We start from the raw sequence: 16,164 nt of genomic DNA, 5'->3' as shown, positions 1-16,164 counted from the left end.
TTGGTAAAAGGATATTCGAACGTTTAGTTTGAAAATTTTGAGTAAAGGCCCCCAAAGTTGACCACGTCCCTGCCTTGCCTTGCCTCGACGCCAGAGCACCCCGGCATGTTCACCCAGAGCACTGCCTGCCTCGTGGTGCGCCGTCACCGGCAGCTCACCGGCGCCCTATCCCCGGCGGGGAAGCGATAGGACAGTGAGCCCAACGCCCAACCAGTGCCACGACAAGACCCAACGAAGCTCCCCGCTACCCTGTCGCCAGCCGAGCCCATCTTTTGCCTTGTCGCGCATCCACGCCTGCCAACGGGAGCCTTGCCCGCTCGCCGGAAAAGCCGCCACGCTATCATCGTCCCACGCCTCCGCCCGCTCACCCAACCAGCGCCTTGGCACTCTGCCTTGCCCGCCCGACAAACTGGTTGTCCACGCTAAAAATCGCCCGTGACCAACCACGGTGAGATACGCCCCGGAGCTCCGCTCCCAGGGCCAATGGCACCGCCGCCCAATCCCTAAGCACTAGCCGCGCCCCTCTCTCCCCTCCTCAGCCCACCGGCCAGCAAGAACTCTCTGCTGCTCCCCGGGCCCTATAAAATGAGTAAAGGAGCCGCCGGAGGAGCCCTCCGCACCCCTCCGCCGTTTTCCTTCCCGCCGCCTCTATTTTGCACGCCGCCACCCACCTCACCACGGAGAGCATCCCTTCGCCAGCTAAAACCCCTCGCCATCACCTGTTCGCACACCGCCAGTGGCCCCCGAAGCTCTAGCCGCCGTCAGACGACCGCCCGAGGCCGCCCCACCGCCGAAACGCCTCAAACCACCACGGCCGTCTCCGAGCTGGTCGCGGCCACTTCGTTCCGACCCTCGCCGGCCATCTCCGTTGCCCCAACCTCGCCAAGTCGAGCTTAGGTGAGCCCATACACATCCCCGGCCACTTGTCGCCCGACCCCCGCCGGCGAATCGCCGGGTATTCCACCCGCCGCCGCCGTGCGCACCGCAGGGACGACATTGCATCTCCCTCTAGGGGCCTATGCGCAAAACCTAGGGACCCATGCGCAACTAAACCTTAGACATGAGGGGTAGATTGCAAGTTTGCCACGGTTAATTGTTTTAAATCGGCAGGAAATAGGTTAAACTTTGGAAACGCCCAGTAAATCGTGGAAAAACAGAAAAATACGAAATAAATTTTGTTGGAATCCTTGTTTTGTCTAGTTTCTTACAAAAATAAGTTTCCCATGTTACTGTTGCAAATAATATCCTATAGTTTTATTTCTTGCTGAGGCCTTTTAAATCATAGTAAATAGAAGAAAAATGCTAAAAAGGTAAATCTAACTCTGTGGTGTATGTTTCAGTGAGTAGAAGCTCAGAAAAATACTTAGTGCCCTGGAGTAGAACTTAAAGTCATTGTTTTAACTTTATATTTAAAATCTAGGGTTAAATCTTCCTTTTTGCATAAGTTTTAATCCAGAACTGAGAAAAATGTGAAACCACTTGGAGTAGCTTAGTTTTGAGGTGTAGTCTGTAGAAAAAATATGGGTTGTGGTCAGAATCAGAAAGAAACCCACCCTCCTTATAGAACATGATAAATAGGAGATAAATATGGGAAATAGATGTCCTTCTCCAAAAATCATGAAAAATTCACCAAAGTCTCTGTAACACACCTTCAACCTGCTGGTAAAATTTCACTCTCAGATTCACTGTAGGTTTTGAGATAAAAATAGTTAAGTGCATGCTACCCTTGGTGGTAAAATACGTTTAAATCTTTTTGTGGTAATCCAATGGCTCCCAAATTTTTACAGTAACTTATTAATGACTTAAGTAAGGTGCTGTAATTTTCTCAGTGCCTTTCGTTGCTGTTTGCTTGTGGAACCCCTTTTAGCTAAGAAATCGGTTTAAAGGGATAAAAGAAACATAAATCCTAATACGCTAAATAGGTAATTTTGGAAGAGATAAAAAAACATTCAGAAGTGAATAACTCTCCAAATGCACCTAAACAACCCCAAAAACGACCCCACCTTCTTTATACAACTCTAAGTTGTAAGAATCTATATATGTACACAATCATCATCAAAAGTCAACCTCGAGTTTGAACCGACCCCCACCTTACTCTATGAAGTTAATGAAAGTTAAAACCCTGTTTAGGTGAATGTGGCCTAAATACATCACGCTGAAGTTGAGCCCAAGCTAGATGAAGACCCCGAGGAACCGCTAACTTTTCCTGAAGGCAAGCCCCAGAGCATATCCCGGTTTTCTAAACTTCTGCAATGAATTATGTTGATTATGATTGTGCATTTAAGTTACTAGACGTTGCCTGAAACCTTAGATGCATGAACTTAGTACTCTTTTGATTTGAACACTAGCATGATAAGTCGTGTAGATGCAATGCTTAATAGGACACGGTAAAAGTCGAGTGATTTCCTGTCACTCGCGAGTTATAGAAGTTGTATGTTTACTTATGTTACAACCATAAGGACGACGGGCGGGACGGGGCCTTGTGAACTGTTTTTGTGGTTAGTGGATTGCCCCGTTTGTCTAAATGAAAATGGACTAAGGTCAAAACGTGTTGGCGTTCGTGATCAAGTGTTTGAAAGTACTAATCTCATACCTAGTATGGGATAAGGAAGCCTAGTACCTGATTGAACTTGGGCGTGTCATACCCTCCTCCGACTGTCCTTGGAACGTCGTTCCCATGGTGCATCATGTGGGTTCAAGTGTGGTCATAGTACGGCAGAGGCCGGGATTATGAAGCATTGCATGCCAAAGGAAGTTAGCCCTAACACATGCCAAAGGGATCGATGGGGATGGCTGACACATGAAGCGACCCTTCGTGGTGCGCGGATATCGTGAGATTAGGTTCGCCATGCATGTTTAATAAATTCGAATCGATTCGTCTGCCTCTCATAGTTTGGGACGGCTTGATCGCTATTCTACACTGAGTAAAGACGGAACATGATGATATTAATCTTGATGCTTGTTCTTGAAATTGTTTGGAAACTATGTTTGCTTAGTATAAGTTGCTAATCTAGAATGGTTAATGAACTTAAAATCTAAGCTAAAATATTGAAAGTAAGGACCAACATTAGGCGTTTGGCAAAAACAAACCCACAGCCAAAAGCCTTACATGTCTAGGTGTCGGTGGTGAAGTAGTCACTTGTCGGGTCAGTCTTGCTGAGTATTAGTTGCTCAGCCTTGTTGTGGCTATATTTTCAGGAAGTGCTGAGTACGAGGAAATGGTTGCCAGCCTAAGTTGGCCAACCCAGGTCCCTCCGGGTAGGTCGGTTGAGTGGGCGCCCGCCTCAGACAGCGGGGAACGTTGAATGGATATCGTGGTCGGCTTCGCCATGGTATTATGTATCATCGTGTAGCTTCCGTTGTTTTTCCATCCTGTTGAACCTTGCAACTTGTTTGAATTTCAAAAACTCTGATGTAATAAATTGTGAACCATGTTAATGTGATGGGAATGTTGTAATCTCTGTGCTACTCACCTTCGTGTGAGCAATGCTTCTCGATCTTGAGTAAGTGGTTTATCAGATGAAATCTGACAGATGACCAAGTTGACTTGCTTAAAGTGCATGATCGCGTGTCAGGCGACTTAAGTGCATTTTAGTCAGGTTAATTTGGGCGGATCCGCCACAGGCCCAAATCATGAACATTGAACCGCGAGCCGCAAAAGAAGTTGAACTTGCATGGGCCATATGTTCCTCATCCAAACTCCGATTGGGGCGAATTTATAGGAAAAATTGCATGGCTCGATATCTACAACTTTTGTATGAAGTGCTTGAAAATTGGAGGCCAAAAGAGTGCAGGCCAATCGGCCCATGGGGGTCCAAGCCGATCGGCCTGGCCCGTTTCAACCCCGTGCGATGCCCCCTTTCACCAGGAGGAAACTCTCAACGATCCTAGGGTTATTTTTCAGATACTTGGCCCCGAAGGCACCCCAACTGACACCGACAACTATAAATACAAGGACATTCAATAAGGAGGAACAACCCCGATGAGTTTAGACCTAGCCACCGCTGCCACAAGATGAAAAATAGAGATTAGATCAGATCACCGTGATGACCAACACTGGTGGAGGGCAAGAGGGGCGAAGAAGTCCTCTAGCCGATCGGCCTGAGGAGCCCTAGCCCGATCGGCCCAGGGTGTTCTTGCACCCCCTCGCCGCCATCTTCGGTGACAACGTTCACTAGAGTCTCCTTGACCCCTTTGTGCATCAATCTCTGTAAGATGATGGGGTAAAGCCTCCGTTCATCCCTAGGATTGTTTGGATCCTTATTATGTAACTGCTACATGTACTTTATGCCTATCAATTCTTCATGGTCTATGTCATTGCAATGCTTCATTCATATGTGTTTTGACAAGCACATATTCTTAGTAGAGTTTGTGGTAATCGTGGTGATTAGCTTAACTCCGCGGACGCTTTGATATAGATGTGTGAGTGAGATTGTTGAGTACCCCTGTGTAGTGATGGTATGCAGGAGGGAAAAGAGCGGAGCAAGCACAAAACCGCTATGAAGTTAGCGAAGGCAACACCCCTTTTGTGTAGTAGATGCATATTCATGTGAACCTAGATCCTAGGGAGGGAACACATATCTATCTTTGTTTTCTATCTTATATCACCCTTTGCTCTTTGTTAATTTAGATTAGTTTGTCTCTCTACACAACTTATATTGCCTGATTCTATTAGTAAGATTAGTATGAAGTGAGAGCCAGCATCCTACTTGTTCCACGCATTGATAACCTTGGGGGAATACTCTAAGAGAAAAGCTACAACTGATCCGTGCATTTGCGGTTCACGAATTGGTGTGCTAACTGCCGTCAACAAAGGGCCAGGTTGATTGGCCTAGACCCACCCAATCATATCGGCCTGGGCCATTCCTGGCCCCCCTCGATTTCCCATTTCAACCATGGCTCCTCCAAACTATAAATACCCCAATTGTCCAACGCCACGAGCATCCCACTTGACATATTCGACGCCAAGAACCAGAGAAGCAGAAAGAGCCTTATGGACACCATTTCGGAGAGCCAAGGACCGTGGAGTTGTCTAGAGATTAGCATAGCTAAGCCCTAGCTGATGTGGGAATCCTGCGAGGAAGATTCATGTCGGAGTTCTGGAGCTAGGATCAATAGATCAACATAATAGATGTATTCTAGTTCTTTAGCGATCTAAGTGCCTCCTATAATGATTTCATGTTTTGTCGAGTTTGCTTGTTTTCAATCTATGATTGATGATAGATTGCATAGGATGTTCATGTGGTTGTGGTGACTAGATTTGCATACCTGATCTACCGATGAGTACGATATATTCTTTATGTTCGTGCCCTTAAACTACCTGTGCTGATAGGGGGATCGTGACAGGATCTGCTTCTGTGTAAGGTGGGGGTTTTTGGGAGTCAGACAAGAGGTGTAGATTTAAAGAGGCTTTTGATTGAAGATCACATCTATCTTGATTTACTATCTTGCTCAGAATTACAATATATGTATAGTCTAAGTTGCTCTAAATTAGTTATCTCTTGCTCATATTTGTTATATGTCTATACATGCAAGATTACATTTGATCTAGATCATAAACTTGAATCATATTGATAATGCTAGTTACAAATAGTTCTTGCATTATAAGTTCCACAGATTGATAAACCTTGGGGGTACTCTAAGAGAGGAGTTACAACTGATCCGCGCGCTTGCGGTTCACAACTTGCCGCACTAACTGTCGCCAACATGCTAGTAGCATAGTTTGGAGCACGACCATAGTGGAATATTGGACATGTGCCCGTAGCCACACAGACAGTTTGGAGTGTGACTACAGTGTTGCTGATCTCAGTTGTGGTTTTGAGCGTTGTGACTCCATGTCTCCCTATCGCGACAGACTCCGGGTGTGTTTGGTTTGAGGGTTGAGGTGGGTTGGGATGGGTCAGACCTAGATGGAGCCATGTTTGGTTCAGAAATGAAGTGGGTTGGGTTTATCCCCATAGGAATATACCCCTCAGATCCGGGTCGAGATGGTTCGCCCAAATCGAGCGGACCATCTCGACCCACTTCAACGGTGTCGCTCTCCGTTCGCTCCTGGAGGTCCACGTGCATGGTGCACTGCACCGCCGGCCGGATGAGCTCGAGCCTCGCCACGGCCGGATGAGCGTGTCGCCGGCCGAGGTCGAGCCGGGAGAGGGAGGGGCCACACTGCGGGAGGCTATGCGGTAGCAGGCGCGAGCCGTGGAGGAGCTGCAAGCAGAGCTAGAGGAGAAGCGGCTGGCGGTGGCATTGGGCTCCGACGAGGCGCTGGCCATGATCCTGCACCTGCAGGCGGAGAAGGCGGCGGAGCGGATGAAGGTGGAGCAGTTCCGCCACGTGGTGGAGGAGCGGATCCAGCACGACGAGGACACGCTCACCTTCCTAAGGCCGTCATCTTCCAGTAGAAGATGGAGATCAGCTCACTCAACCACCGGCTACTCACCGTCCACGCCACCGGTGACGACCCGTTCTCGCCGGCCACTGCCCTCGACCTCCCCTGGCTCAGGAAGCTGGCCAAGAACGGCGTTGCATCGTGGAGGAACACGTCCCTCCCGACGGCGCACCTGTGCAGTGAAGACGGAGGGGCGGCGCACCAGCCTGCGTCGGGAGATGGCAGTGGGAGAATGGTTGCAAGCAGTGTTAAAATGCCATCCACTCTATCCCTCTCAACCCCTCCAATCAACTGTTTAGCATGATAATATTACTTGGTTACTTGATGAGCTCTTTTGGTACTTGGTCTTGAGATGTCTTGCTTCGTATATTTCTCACGCGAATAAACTGTTTTTATATTTTTATTGCCCGTAGTAACGTACGGGTAGTGGCGAAGTTAAAGTAAATTGGAGGGAGGTGCCCTTGCCTTTGTGGGTGCATAGAGTTGAATTATGGGGTGCAAAATAGGGTGAAAACTGAATATAATCATTGTTTTCCATTTTCACTGTTTTTCCATTTTTTAGGGCACCCTGATCACTATATAGCTTCGCACGTGCCCATGGGTACTATACTAATTATTACTCCCTCCGTCCCAAATTGTAAGTCATTCCAAGAATCTTGGAGAGTCAAATCATCTCAAGTTTGACCAAAATTATAGAGAAAAATATAAAGATCTATGACATTAAATGGATATACTATGAAAATATAATTGATAAATAATCTAATGGTACTTAGTTGACATCATAAATGTTATTATATTATCATATAAATTTGGTCAAACTTGAGATACTTTAACTCTCCAAAATTCTTGTAATGACTTACAATTTGGAACGGAGGGAGTACCTTGTAAAAGACAAAATTATTAGTTCACTAACTCACCTGCGTTGCAAATCACGATGCGGGATCGGACGGAGCTTGACACACGCCGGGTCACAGCGCCTCCGCACGCTGTTTTTTATGAGGACATCACCTGCTCGGATACAACCATATTAGTAACTTTTGATTCACAGGTGAAACAATTCTTTAGCATGATTGTATTTGATACATCTGATAAATTGATGTTGCACCATGATGTATGTTCGTTGTCAATTTCAGAAATACATATGTGGATCAAAAATAGTGTTAAACACATATGAAAGACATGGAGGACCAAAGAAGTAGATTGGAGGCCAAGTACAAGTATTCCCAACGTCCTCCACCAGGCCATCACGTCACTTTTGGCCCAAGGAAAGAAAGAGTTCCAATCCAACACGTTTTGGGGCTGGATTCGGACTGCAGCTCCATGTCAACTTGCAACGGCCGCCACGACCTCATCCGGACTCCGTTTTAGGTGTTCAAGTACTCCATGAAATCATTATGAAGTCTATTTTCATATGGATCTATACTCATATCTATATCTTCTCTGAGTCGGCCGCAATTACCGAAATACTACCGAGAGGTTTTCTGTCCAGAGGTGCTGCGTCGTCTTATTTTGGCCCGATGGGCCATGTATCAAGTTGGGTCCATTAGGGACATGTCCTAGGGTTGGAGCACGACCCCAACACCCCCCGGTCGTCCTCCTAGGTATTAATAAGGATTAGAGTCGCCACAAACAGATTGAGTTTTTATTTTGTTGAAAGTTTAGCCATTGCTACTTCCTTGTAGACGCGTGTGTCGACTAGACCATCCGTTCTACTCGATTCAGAATCCCAAATTTGTGAGTTCAGATTGGTTTCCATATCTATATTTGCAATTGAGTTGCTTGTTATACTTGTTCTTGCTTGTTCCTCGATTGCTTGCAGGAATTACCCTAGTGGTTTGGTTGATCGTGCTCAACAAGATCGCGGCAACCATTAAAGGTGGTGTATCGGTTGCTAAGGCACAGCGTGGAAATCTGTAGTCGGGTCGTGAACGTCGTCTCCATCGACCAATCGAGTTATCCCACACCCCTTATCGATAGATCGGAAATCAATCTTAGCAAGTTCGTATCAGTTTTGCAGTGAAAACAAGATGCCACCACCGTAGAAAGGGCGTCCCGGTCCGATCAGGGCTGCAAAAAGCGAGAGCACAAAAACAAAACGCAAAGGTATCCCGAGAAAAAATTTCAACCCGGCAAAATATCGTGACGATCAACCCAAACCCTGGCCATCCCCAATGGCCGACGCCTCCTCCTCCTCCGGCGGCGGAGGCGGCGGGCCCCACCCTTCAGCCTCATCATCCACCGCCACACCCCCCTCGCCGGCGTCCCTCGACGGCGGCCTCCTCCTCCGCCTCCTCCAAAACCCTCCCCCTGCCCACCCGCGCGCTGAAACCCTCACGGCGGGCCCCGTCGCGCACCACTTCTTTGTCGACCCCGCCGTCGCCGCCGTGGGCCCGCTCTTCGCCGCCCCGACGCAGATGCAAGGGGGCTGCTTCCCATGGTCCTCCGCCTCCGCCCCGCAGCCGCAGCAGCACCTGCTCCGGTTCCCCGGTCCCCAATTCGCTCCGGGAGAACCCTACGCTGCTCTAGGCGGCAGCGGCGGCGGCGGTAGGGGTTTCGGATCTGGGGATGCGGTCAAGGCGGAGAGGCCTCGGCCGGGGGCGCCGCCTCCTGGGTTTGGCAAGCCGTCGCATCCGCCCGCTGCTGCCCGTGATGCATCGAATACGTTTGGTGGAGCACCGAGCAGGGAGCTGAACCACCATCGTCCCAGGGGTTTCGGTAGAACGTCGAATAAAGAGCTGAAGACTGTTCCGCCTTTTGCTGCTGGTCGCGAGGCGGTTGGTAGAATGCCTCACGGAGAGCCGCGTGCAATGCCAATTACTGGTGGCCGTGATGTGCCTGCAGGTATGATGTACAGGGAGCAGCAGCAGGATTGCTTTTTGTCACGGACACCGCCTGATATGAACACCAATAGATCGTTTGGCAGGATGCCTCTTAGAGAGCAGCATACACTTCCTACCACATGTGGCAGGGCGCTCCATGGAGATCAGTATACGCATGCAACCCAAGCAGGAAGGATGCAGCGTAGTGATTGGGGTCAGCAGGAACCCCACTTAACCTACACGTCACAAAGGGAGCAGACGTGGCAGGGTCCTAGTAAGGAAAAGGGCTTGCGGAAACTGCCAAATGCGAATGCCCATGATGCATTTGGTAAGGTACCCGTAAAAGAAGTGCACCATGTGACAGTACCTGCTGGCAGTTCAGTTGCAGTGGGTCCTAAGGAGGATCAAGTGAATGGTTTGGAGGATGGCAGAATAAGGGAAGTAGTTTTGGAGCATGGAATAGATGGAGAGGTGGTAGCAGAGGCAGAGGCAGAGGCAAGGAAGTTTGAAGTATCATATCAAAAGGGCAAGGTTAGATTTGCTGGGCAGGATGAAGAATATGATGATGATGGCAGGGAGGAGGGTTCCATAATTGAGCAGATGACAGAAAGTCTGATGATTGATGGCAATGTTGAGGCCAAGGGAGTAGTATTGCAAAAAACTATCACAAGGAGTAAGGTAAATTGGATTATTTTTGGTAACAGGTTATGGGGTTTGGTTCTGATTAAGTGCACCTAGTCAATTTATCAATTTGTATTTTACAAGCAATGCTAATTCAGTCAGTTTCCACCATATTCATCTGTAGCTGTTGATTATTAGGCTCAAGTGCGTCACATTTGTTTGTACTTGTGTGTTATGATCCCAAATAATGTTCTCTTAGTATCGTCTCATACCTACGCAACTGAATGCGATACTGTCTAAATTTTGTGAGTTCCGTTTGATATCACTTATGAACAGTGTGACAAAGAAATACCAAATTCCAAGTTGACCTGTAATTTGTTTCTGATGGGATAATAATGCATTTGATCTGAGACATCATCAACAATACCAAAATTAGCCCGTTTCTGGTTTGCATACTCAATTAGCATTTGATATTGCCATTGGACAGTAACGTGCAATCATCATGATGTGGTTTGTATTAAGCACATATGACACTACCTCCTCTTCCTTTGTCAGTGGGATGATTTGGATTCAGAACAAGTTAGGCACCTGGAATCTGTAAATTAGTTGACATGTCGATAACCCAAACATATTCAAGGGTGCTTATATAAGGCCTGTTTACTTATTGAGTATTGCTTTTTGTTTTTTTAAACCATAGGTGCATTAACTAATTTATTTTCTGGTTTGTACATAGGCCATAGGGATGTAAGATGAGGTGGGGGAGCAACATATATTGTAGTAGACACATTACTACATGCCATAAATGTTACCCAAGGTTGGATTAATTGTTGTTGGGAGATGATGAGTAGTGTTGATTGTTACAACAAACAATAGTGCTGCCTAGTAATACTAGTGCAGACATTTTACACCTACCTCGAATTGTAGTGGCATCTTGCAAACCATGTTGTCGAATGTGATGCAATCACCTGTAAACTTCTGATAAAGCTACATCTGTCACAAGTTTAGCATTCACATACCTACTTTGGACCATCCTATCTCCAACTGTTGACCCAACTTCTTTGATTAGGTGAAGCTATTTCTTTCTTTTTTTTTGGTTCTGGAGTAGGTAGTCTTCATTCGGAAAACACTATGATAAGTTTTTTTTTGGCCAAAAGCAGCTATCAAAGTAAGCAGAAGGTGAATTGCAAAACCCTAACAACTCAAATGTTGCTTGTGTTACTGTGCATTTTGATGATTTGAACTGTTGTCTTCCGCTTGCTTTTGTGCACCACACATTCTTTTGCTGTCTCATAATTACTTCACTTGTATGAACTGCTAAAGGTGTTGGTCCCGTCACAGCACGTTTCTTCATTCTTAACAGAAGTTTTAACAGAGTATCATGGTAATGGTCCTGAAAAAAACATGTTCAATGATGCAAAGACCAAGAGAACATGTTTGGGGTAGGTGACTGCTGTGCATAGGAAAGCTTATAGTGGTAGTGGAACAAAAATGATTCCTTGCATATATGAACTTTCTTTGGTTGATTGTCTATTTGAGCTAGTGAGCATAGACATTCAAGTTGACGCAAGGCAAGCTTGAGCCTACTGGAACTTGTTCCCAAGTCTAATTGAGCCGATCATATATGAAGACACTCACATATTCATGGTGCTAAGCTAGATCACACAAATGCATGTACGCAACCCAATCAATCTTATAGCAGGCGTTCTTTTAGCATTTAGTTGTTTGCTCAGTTGCATTATAAAGAACCCTTGCCAGCTAGCAGTTGCCAGTTATACTTCAACAACTGATTTTGTAATTTAGTAATTTCAAAGTCGACATAAAGGCGTGTTGATTTAGCTGTCATCTTTTATCTTGCAGGATTTCAGATCAGACTTTTCTAGAGGACATCATGTATCAAGCCAGCGAATAAGATTTCAGAGGAGAAATAGGCCATGTCGATATGACATAGATCGATTTGCACCTAGTTTCTTGTCAATTTTTGAATCATTGGTGCCCTCACAGGATGAAATCGCGAAGCAGAAGCAGTTGTTAACATCTCTAAGCAGAATAATAAACAAGGAATGGCCTAATTCAAAACTATACCTCTATGGATCATGTGCCAATTCTTTTGGTTTCTCAAATAGTGATATTGATCTTTGTCTCTCAATTGATGACAAGGAAATGAGCAAGGTTGATATTATATTGAAATTGGCGGACATATTACATGCTGGAAATCTCCAGAATATTCAGGTGAGCTAGGTATCCTCAACATGCCAACTGATATGATGGTCATTTTCCTAAACTAAGTGCTGATGTAGCCTGTAATAACTTTCCAATGCTTCTGATTTGTTTCTACAAGAATTTCACCTTTATGAATAGCATACAACAATCACCAACATATCACAAGAAGTCTTACTGCATCAACTAACATATCATACTATAATTGCTCGAGAGCCACTCTAGTATTTGAGCTATTGTACTAAATTTCTGACCCAAGCTAATGAAATTTTGTAGCCATTAACTCGAGCAAGGGTCCCAATAGTGAAGCTTATGGACCCGGAAACAGGGCTTTCCTGTGATATATGCGTCAATAATCTTTTGGCAGTTATTAACACGAAACTTCTGCGAGATTATGCACAAATAGATATAAGGTTACGGCAGTTGGCATTCATTGTGAAGCACTGGGCTAAATCTCGCCGTGTAAATGAAGCATACCAAGGAACACTTTCTAGTTATGCGTAAGTTGTTCATTTCACATTATTAACAATATGCTGTGCTTGCCTTTACATGATCACGGTCTGAATTTTATTGTCTTCTTGACTTTCAGCTATGTGATAATGTGCATCCACCTCCTACAGCTACGAAGAATACTCCCATGTCTACAGGTATCTAGGTTGTAATGCATTCTTGTACGTTACTTTAGCTACATACATGTGAAGAATCCTTATCATTTAGGTTTCCGTAGTGTATTATTTTAACACAAATAACATCTAAGCCTAGTGCTAAGCAAGTTTGGCTAGGCTAGAGGTCAGAACACAAATAAGTATAGTTTTGACTTAATATTCTTGCTGTCATTTTTGTATGTCGCATAATTAAATTTCACTCAATGATCTTCATATCCTTCATAAAAATGCTCAAAATGATTCGTCAAAAAAGCTGGTTTTGTTGGATGCGATAAATTTGTGTTGCTGTAGTGTTATTCGTTTGCATTAATTGCTTGCCAACTATTTGGATTTGTTTAAATTTATTATTTGTCGTACCGAATTTAGAAGGATGAATTTAACTTTTAGTCCCTCAACTATGGGCGCATCTAACAACTATAAAAGATGGAACTATTTAATTTGCACGCCCTAACTAGCACAAAATGTACCCCTAAGGTTCCAGCTCCATGATGGTTTTATAATGATGTGGCATCCAAGCTGGCGCTGATGGCTTAGCAAGCATGGCTAAACCCCATTGTGATGCCTCTCAGCTGCCCAGTTTCCTCAACACTTCTCAATCACTCAAATTCCCTGCCCCCAACTGCGAGCTGTGGTCAAATAGGAGCAAATCCAGATAGGGAGTGCATCGTAGACACACGGGACAGAAGAAACCGAAGCTTGTGGGGGCATGTTGGTGGATTCTGGCTTAGTTTAGTACTTGTTTGGATCTTAGGCTTGGCATTGGTTGTATTTAGCACAGCAGGAGTTTTTCTCCTTACGTGAATGTCTAGAGCATTGATGCTTTTGGGATACCTAATCCCTTTTCAAGTTGCAATATGCATTTTGTATCCACCCTTCCCATCTGGCACCAAAAAGAAAAAAGTGCGTTTGTGATTTCATTTCCCATTTCAGTCAGTTGGGCATGCAAATTAAATGGTCTCATATCTTGAGTCTTGACACTGAAATAGTTTCATATTTGAGGGTGTAAATAAAACTTTCACTTGTAGTTGATGCACTTCCTTTTTAGTTTAGATTGGTGAATAGAAGCTGCAATGCTGACAATCAAGAAGAATATGGATGCTTAGTTTTTTTAAAAAAACTTTATGACAATAAAAATTCACCTTAGTAAATATTTTCCATTGCCATCACTGTTCATTTGTCCTACTTTTTGTTTGACGACAAACTGGTTATGTCATGCAATGTCAGGAAATGGAGGCCACTTACTTTGTCACGGTGGATGAAAGTAACTGTGCTTACTTCGACCAAGTGGACAAGCTAAATAACTATGGTGCTCACAGCAGAGATACCGTATCGAGGCTGCTCTGGGCCTTTTTCCATTACTGGGCATACGAGCACGATTACACAAGGGATGTCATATCAATTCGTACTGGAAGGATTATTAGGTATGTCATATTAATGAAGTCAACACTTCATTTTCCTAAGGCTCTCTTTATGTGATGAACTTCTGTTTCTCAGTCCCTATTTTTAAACATCATGATGATTAGAATGGTGATAACAAAATATGCTTGTAGCCTCATTGTACGTAGTATCCATTCTTATTAATCCAATTACTGTATTTTAAACAATTGACGGTTGCAAAGCAGCTTCCAATTATCTTTATCGCGTAGTGAAAATGCCATGTTAGCTAGAGGACATTGTTTCCCTCATCCTTTTGACACTTGTTTCAGTAAGGAAAGGAAGGATTGGACGAGACGGGTTGGAAATGACAGGCATCTCATATGCATCGAAGATCCTTTTGAGACCTCCCATGATCTCGGTCGTGTTGTTGACAAGTTCACCATCAAAATACTTCGGGAGGAATTCGAGCGAGCTGCCAATATATTACAGTTTGATCCGAACCCTAGCGTGACGCTCTTTGAGCCGTATGTGCCCCCTCCGTTACCGACCCTGATGCAAGAAGAAACTGTGAATGGTGCAGAAGTTGAACTATGATCACAGCATCTGGTGCTTCCTGATGCCTTATGTTCTGAAGTATTGTTCTGTTGTGTTTTGTGCATAGCTGTACAACAGAGATATTTTGCTGTGTAGTTCCCAGGTGGGTAACGGTACTTGGCTGCCTCAGTAAGGTTGAGCTGACAGTTATCCAGCATGGGACTCGTGGCATGGCAGATTGCCTTAGTAATGTTGTGCGAGAGGATACATCCACCTTTCTTATTTTCTATCCAAGTTCATTTTTTGTTTGCCAAAGAACTTCTCGTTCATAGAACGACGCTCTTAACGAATTTACTGTAGATTTACCAGCGGATTTGCCTCAGCTGTCGGGAACAATCGCGTTCCGACTTTCTGGACAACCAGAATTCGTTTCAGCTGAGGCCAGGAGGAACCCAACTGGATCTCCTACCTTGTTTCTTGTCGACAACCTGATGAGGCCCAGGGCTGTGCTAACGGGCGCACGCGCCTCAGGAGAGTAGCTAACATTCGATTTCAGACTTTAGTGCTGCTTCCGTTTCCGGAAATACATTTCACCGACGACGTTTCCGGAAATATATTTCACCCACGATATTCCTTTTTGGGTCTTCTAAACGTGAAAGCGCGTGCCAGGCTGTCAGCGCTTCCGCGCCCGAGCGTGTACCCAGTCCCTTTCCATTGGAACCCGGATGAAAAAAAGAGAGAAAATTTGGCGATAAAAATTTAAAATAAAAATTTATAGAAAAATTTTATGCAACAAAGTTTTAGAAACAAAATCCTTGAGACAAAAAATTGGACGACTAACTTGTGAATCAAATTTATATACAACATTTTTTTTATTTTTAACCTTTTTTAAAGATATTTTTAAAAACAACCCCTCCCCAACTGCATGTTGCATGTGGCGCGACCGCGCTAGCGAGGCCCCGCGCCACATGCACTAGCGTGACAAAGCTGTCCCGCCAGGTGGAACGCCTACGACTTGGCCAGCGCGCGCCGTTCTCCTTCCCTCTCCCTCCTTACTTCCAGCTGCCGCTTCTACTACTCACCGCCGGCCGCTGTGCCCTTGCATTCCCCCCCCCCCCCCAAATCTGGCATTTTGGGGTGGGAAGGTATTCCTCCACTTTTTTTCTTATTTTACCGTTACATTTTGTAGATATATGAACAACTAGGTTAGGTTAGGGTTAGGGTAAGATGCTGAATGTTGAATCAATGCAAGTTCATGTTGATAGATTGGAGTTGCAGTACACTTGTAGGTATTGTTCTTCCTCCGGATTTGACATGGAAGTTTGATCCTAGGATTGAAGTCCTTGTTATTTTTCTCAGTGGATAGATGGACCCGAAAAATATGATCCTAGGATCCGCCTATTCCCATACGATAGGACGAAACTTGAACCATACCATTAGTTCGGGTGTTGGGTTCCTCCACCAAACCCACTGAGGGATATGGGTACCCCTGGGTCCCTACCGATCAGGATACCCTAGTCGGGCCTACCAAGTGGGTTCGCTA

At 45.2% G+C, this 16,164-nt stretch overlaps 1 protein-coding gene across 1 annotated transcript; it reads left to right on the top strand.

Annotated features, from left to right (window-relative positions):
* Positions 1-8,498: 8,498 nt before the first annotated feature.
* On the top strand, positions 8,499-14,934 carry LOC101764458 (UTP:RNA uridylyltransferase 1). Its single transcript, XM_004983240.2, has 6 exons — positions 8,499-9,885; positions 11,686-12,057; positions 12,322-12,545; positions 12,635-12,692; positions 13,935-14,131; positions 14,417-14,934. Exons 1-6 carry the CDS (start codon positions 8,560-8,562, stop codon positions 14,679-14,681), a joined length of 2,442 nt encoding a protein of 813 aa, XP_004983297.1. The 5' UTR covers positions 8,499-8,559; the 3' UTR covers positions 14,682-14,934.
* Positions 14,935-16,164: the final 1,230 nt, after the last annotated feature.

The sequence above is a fragment of the Setaria italica genome, chromosome IX (assembly GCF_000263155.2).
Source record: "Setaria italica strain Yugu1 chromosome IX, Setaria_italica_v2.0, whole genome shotgun sequence".
NCBI lineage: Eukaryota > Viridiplantae > Streptophyta > Magnoliopsida > Poales > Poaceae > Setaria > Setaria italica.
Note: the sequence above shows the minus strand (reverse complement) of the source record. Positions and strands in the feature narration are given on the sequence as shown.

Bases quoted from the DNA above. Each gene is read 5' to 3' on its own strand.
- LOC101764458 (XM_004983240.2), top strand. From the start codon at position 8,560: ATGGCCGACGCCTCCTCCTCCTCCGGCGGCGGAGGCGGCGGGCCCCAC. The intron at 12,058-12,321 runs GTGAGCTAGGTA...GAAATTTTGTAG, and splicing joins GAAATCTCCAGAATATTCAG to CCATTAACTCGAGCAAGGGT. The intron at 14,132-14,416 runs GTATGTCATATT...CACTTGTTTCAG, and splicing joins CGTACTGGAAGGATTATTAG to TAAGGAAAGGAAGGATTGGA.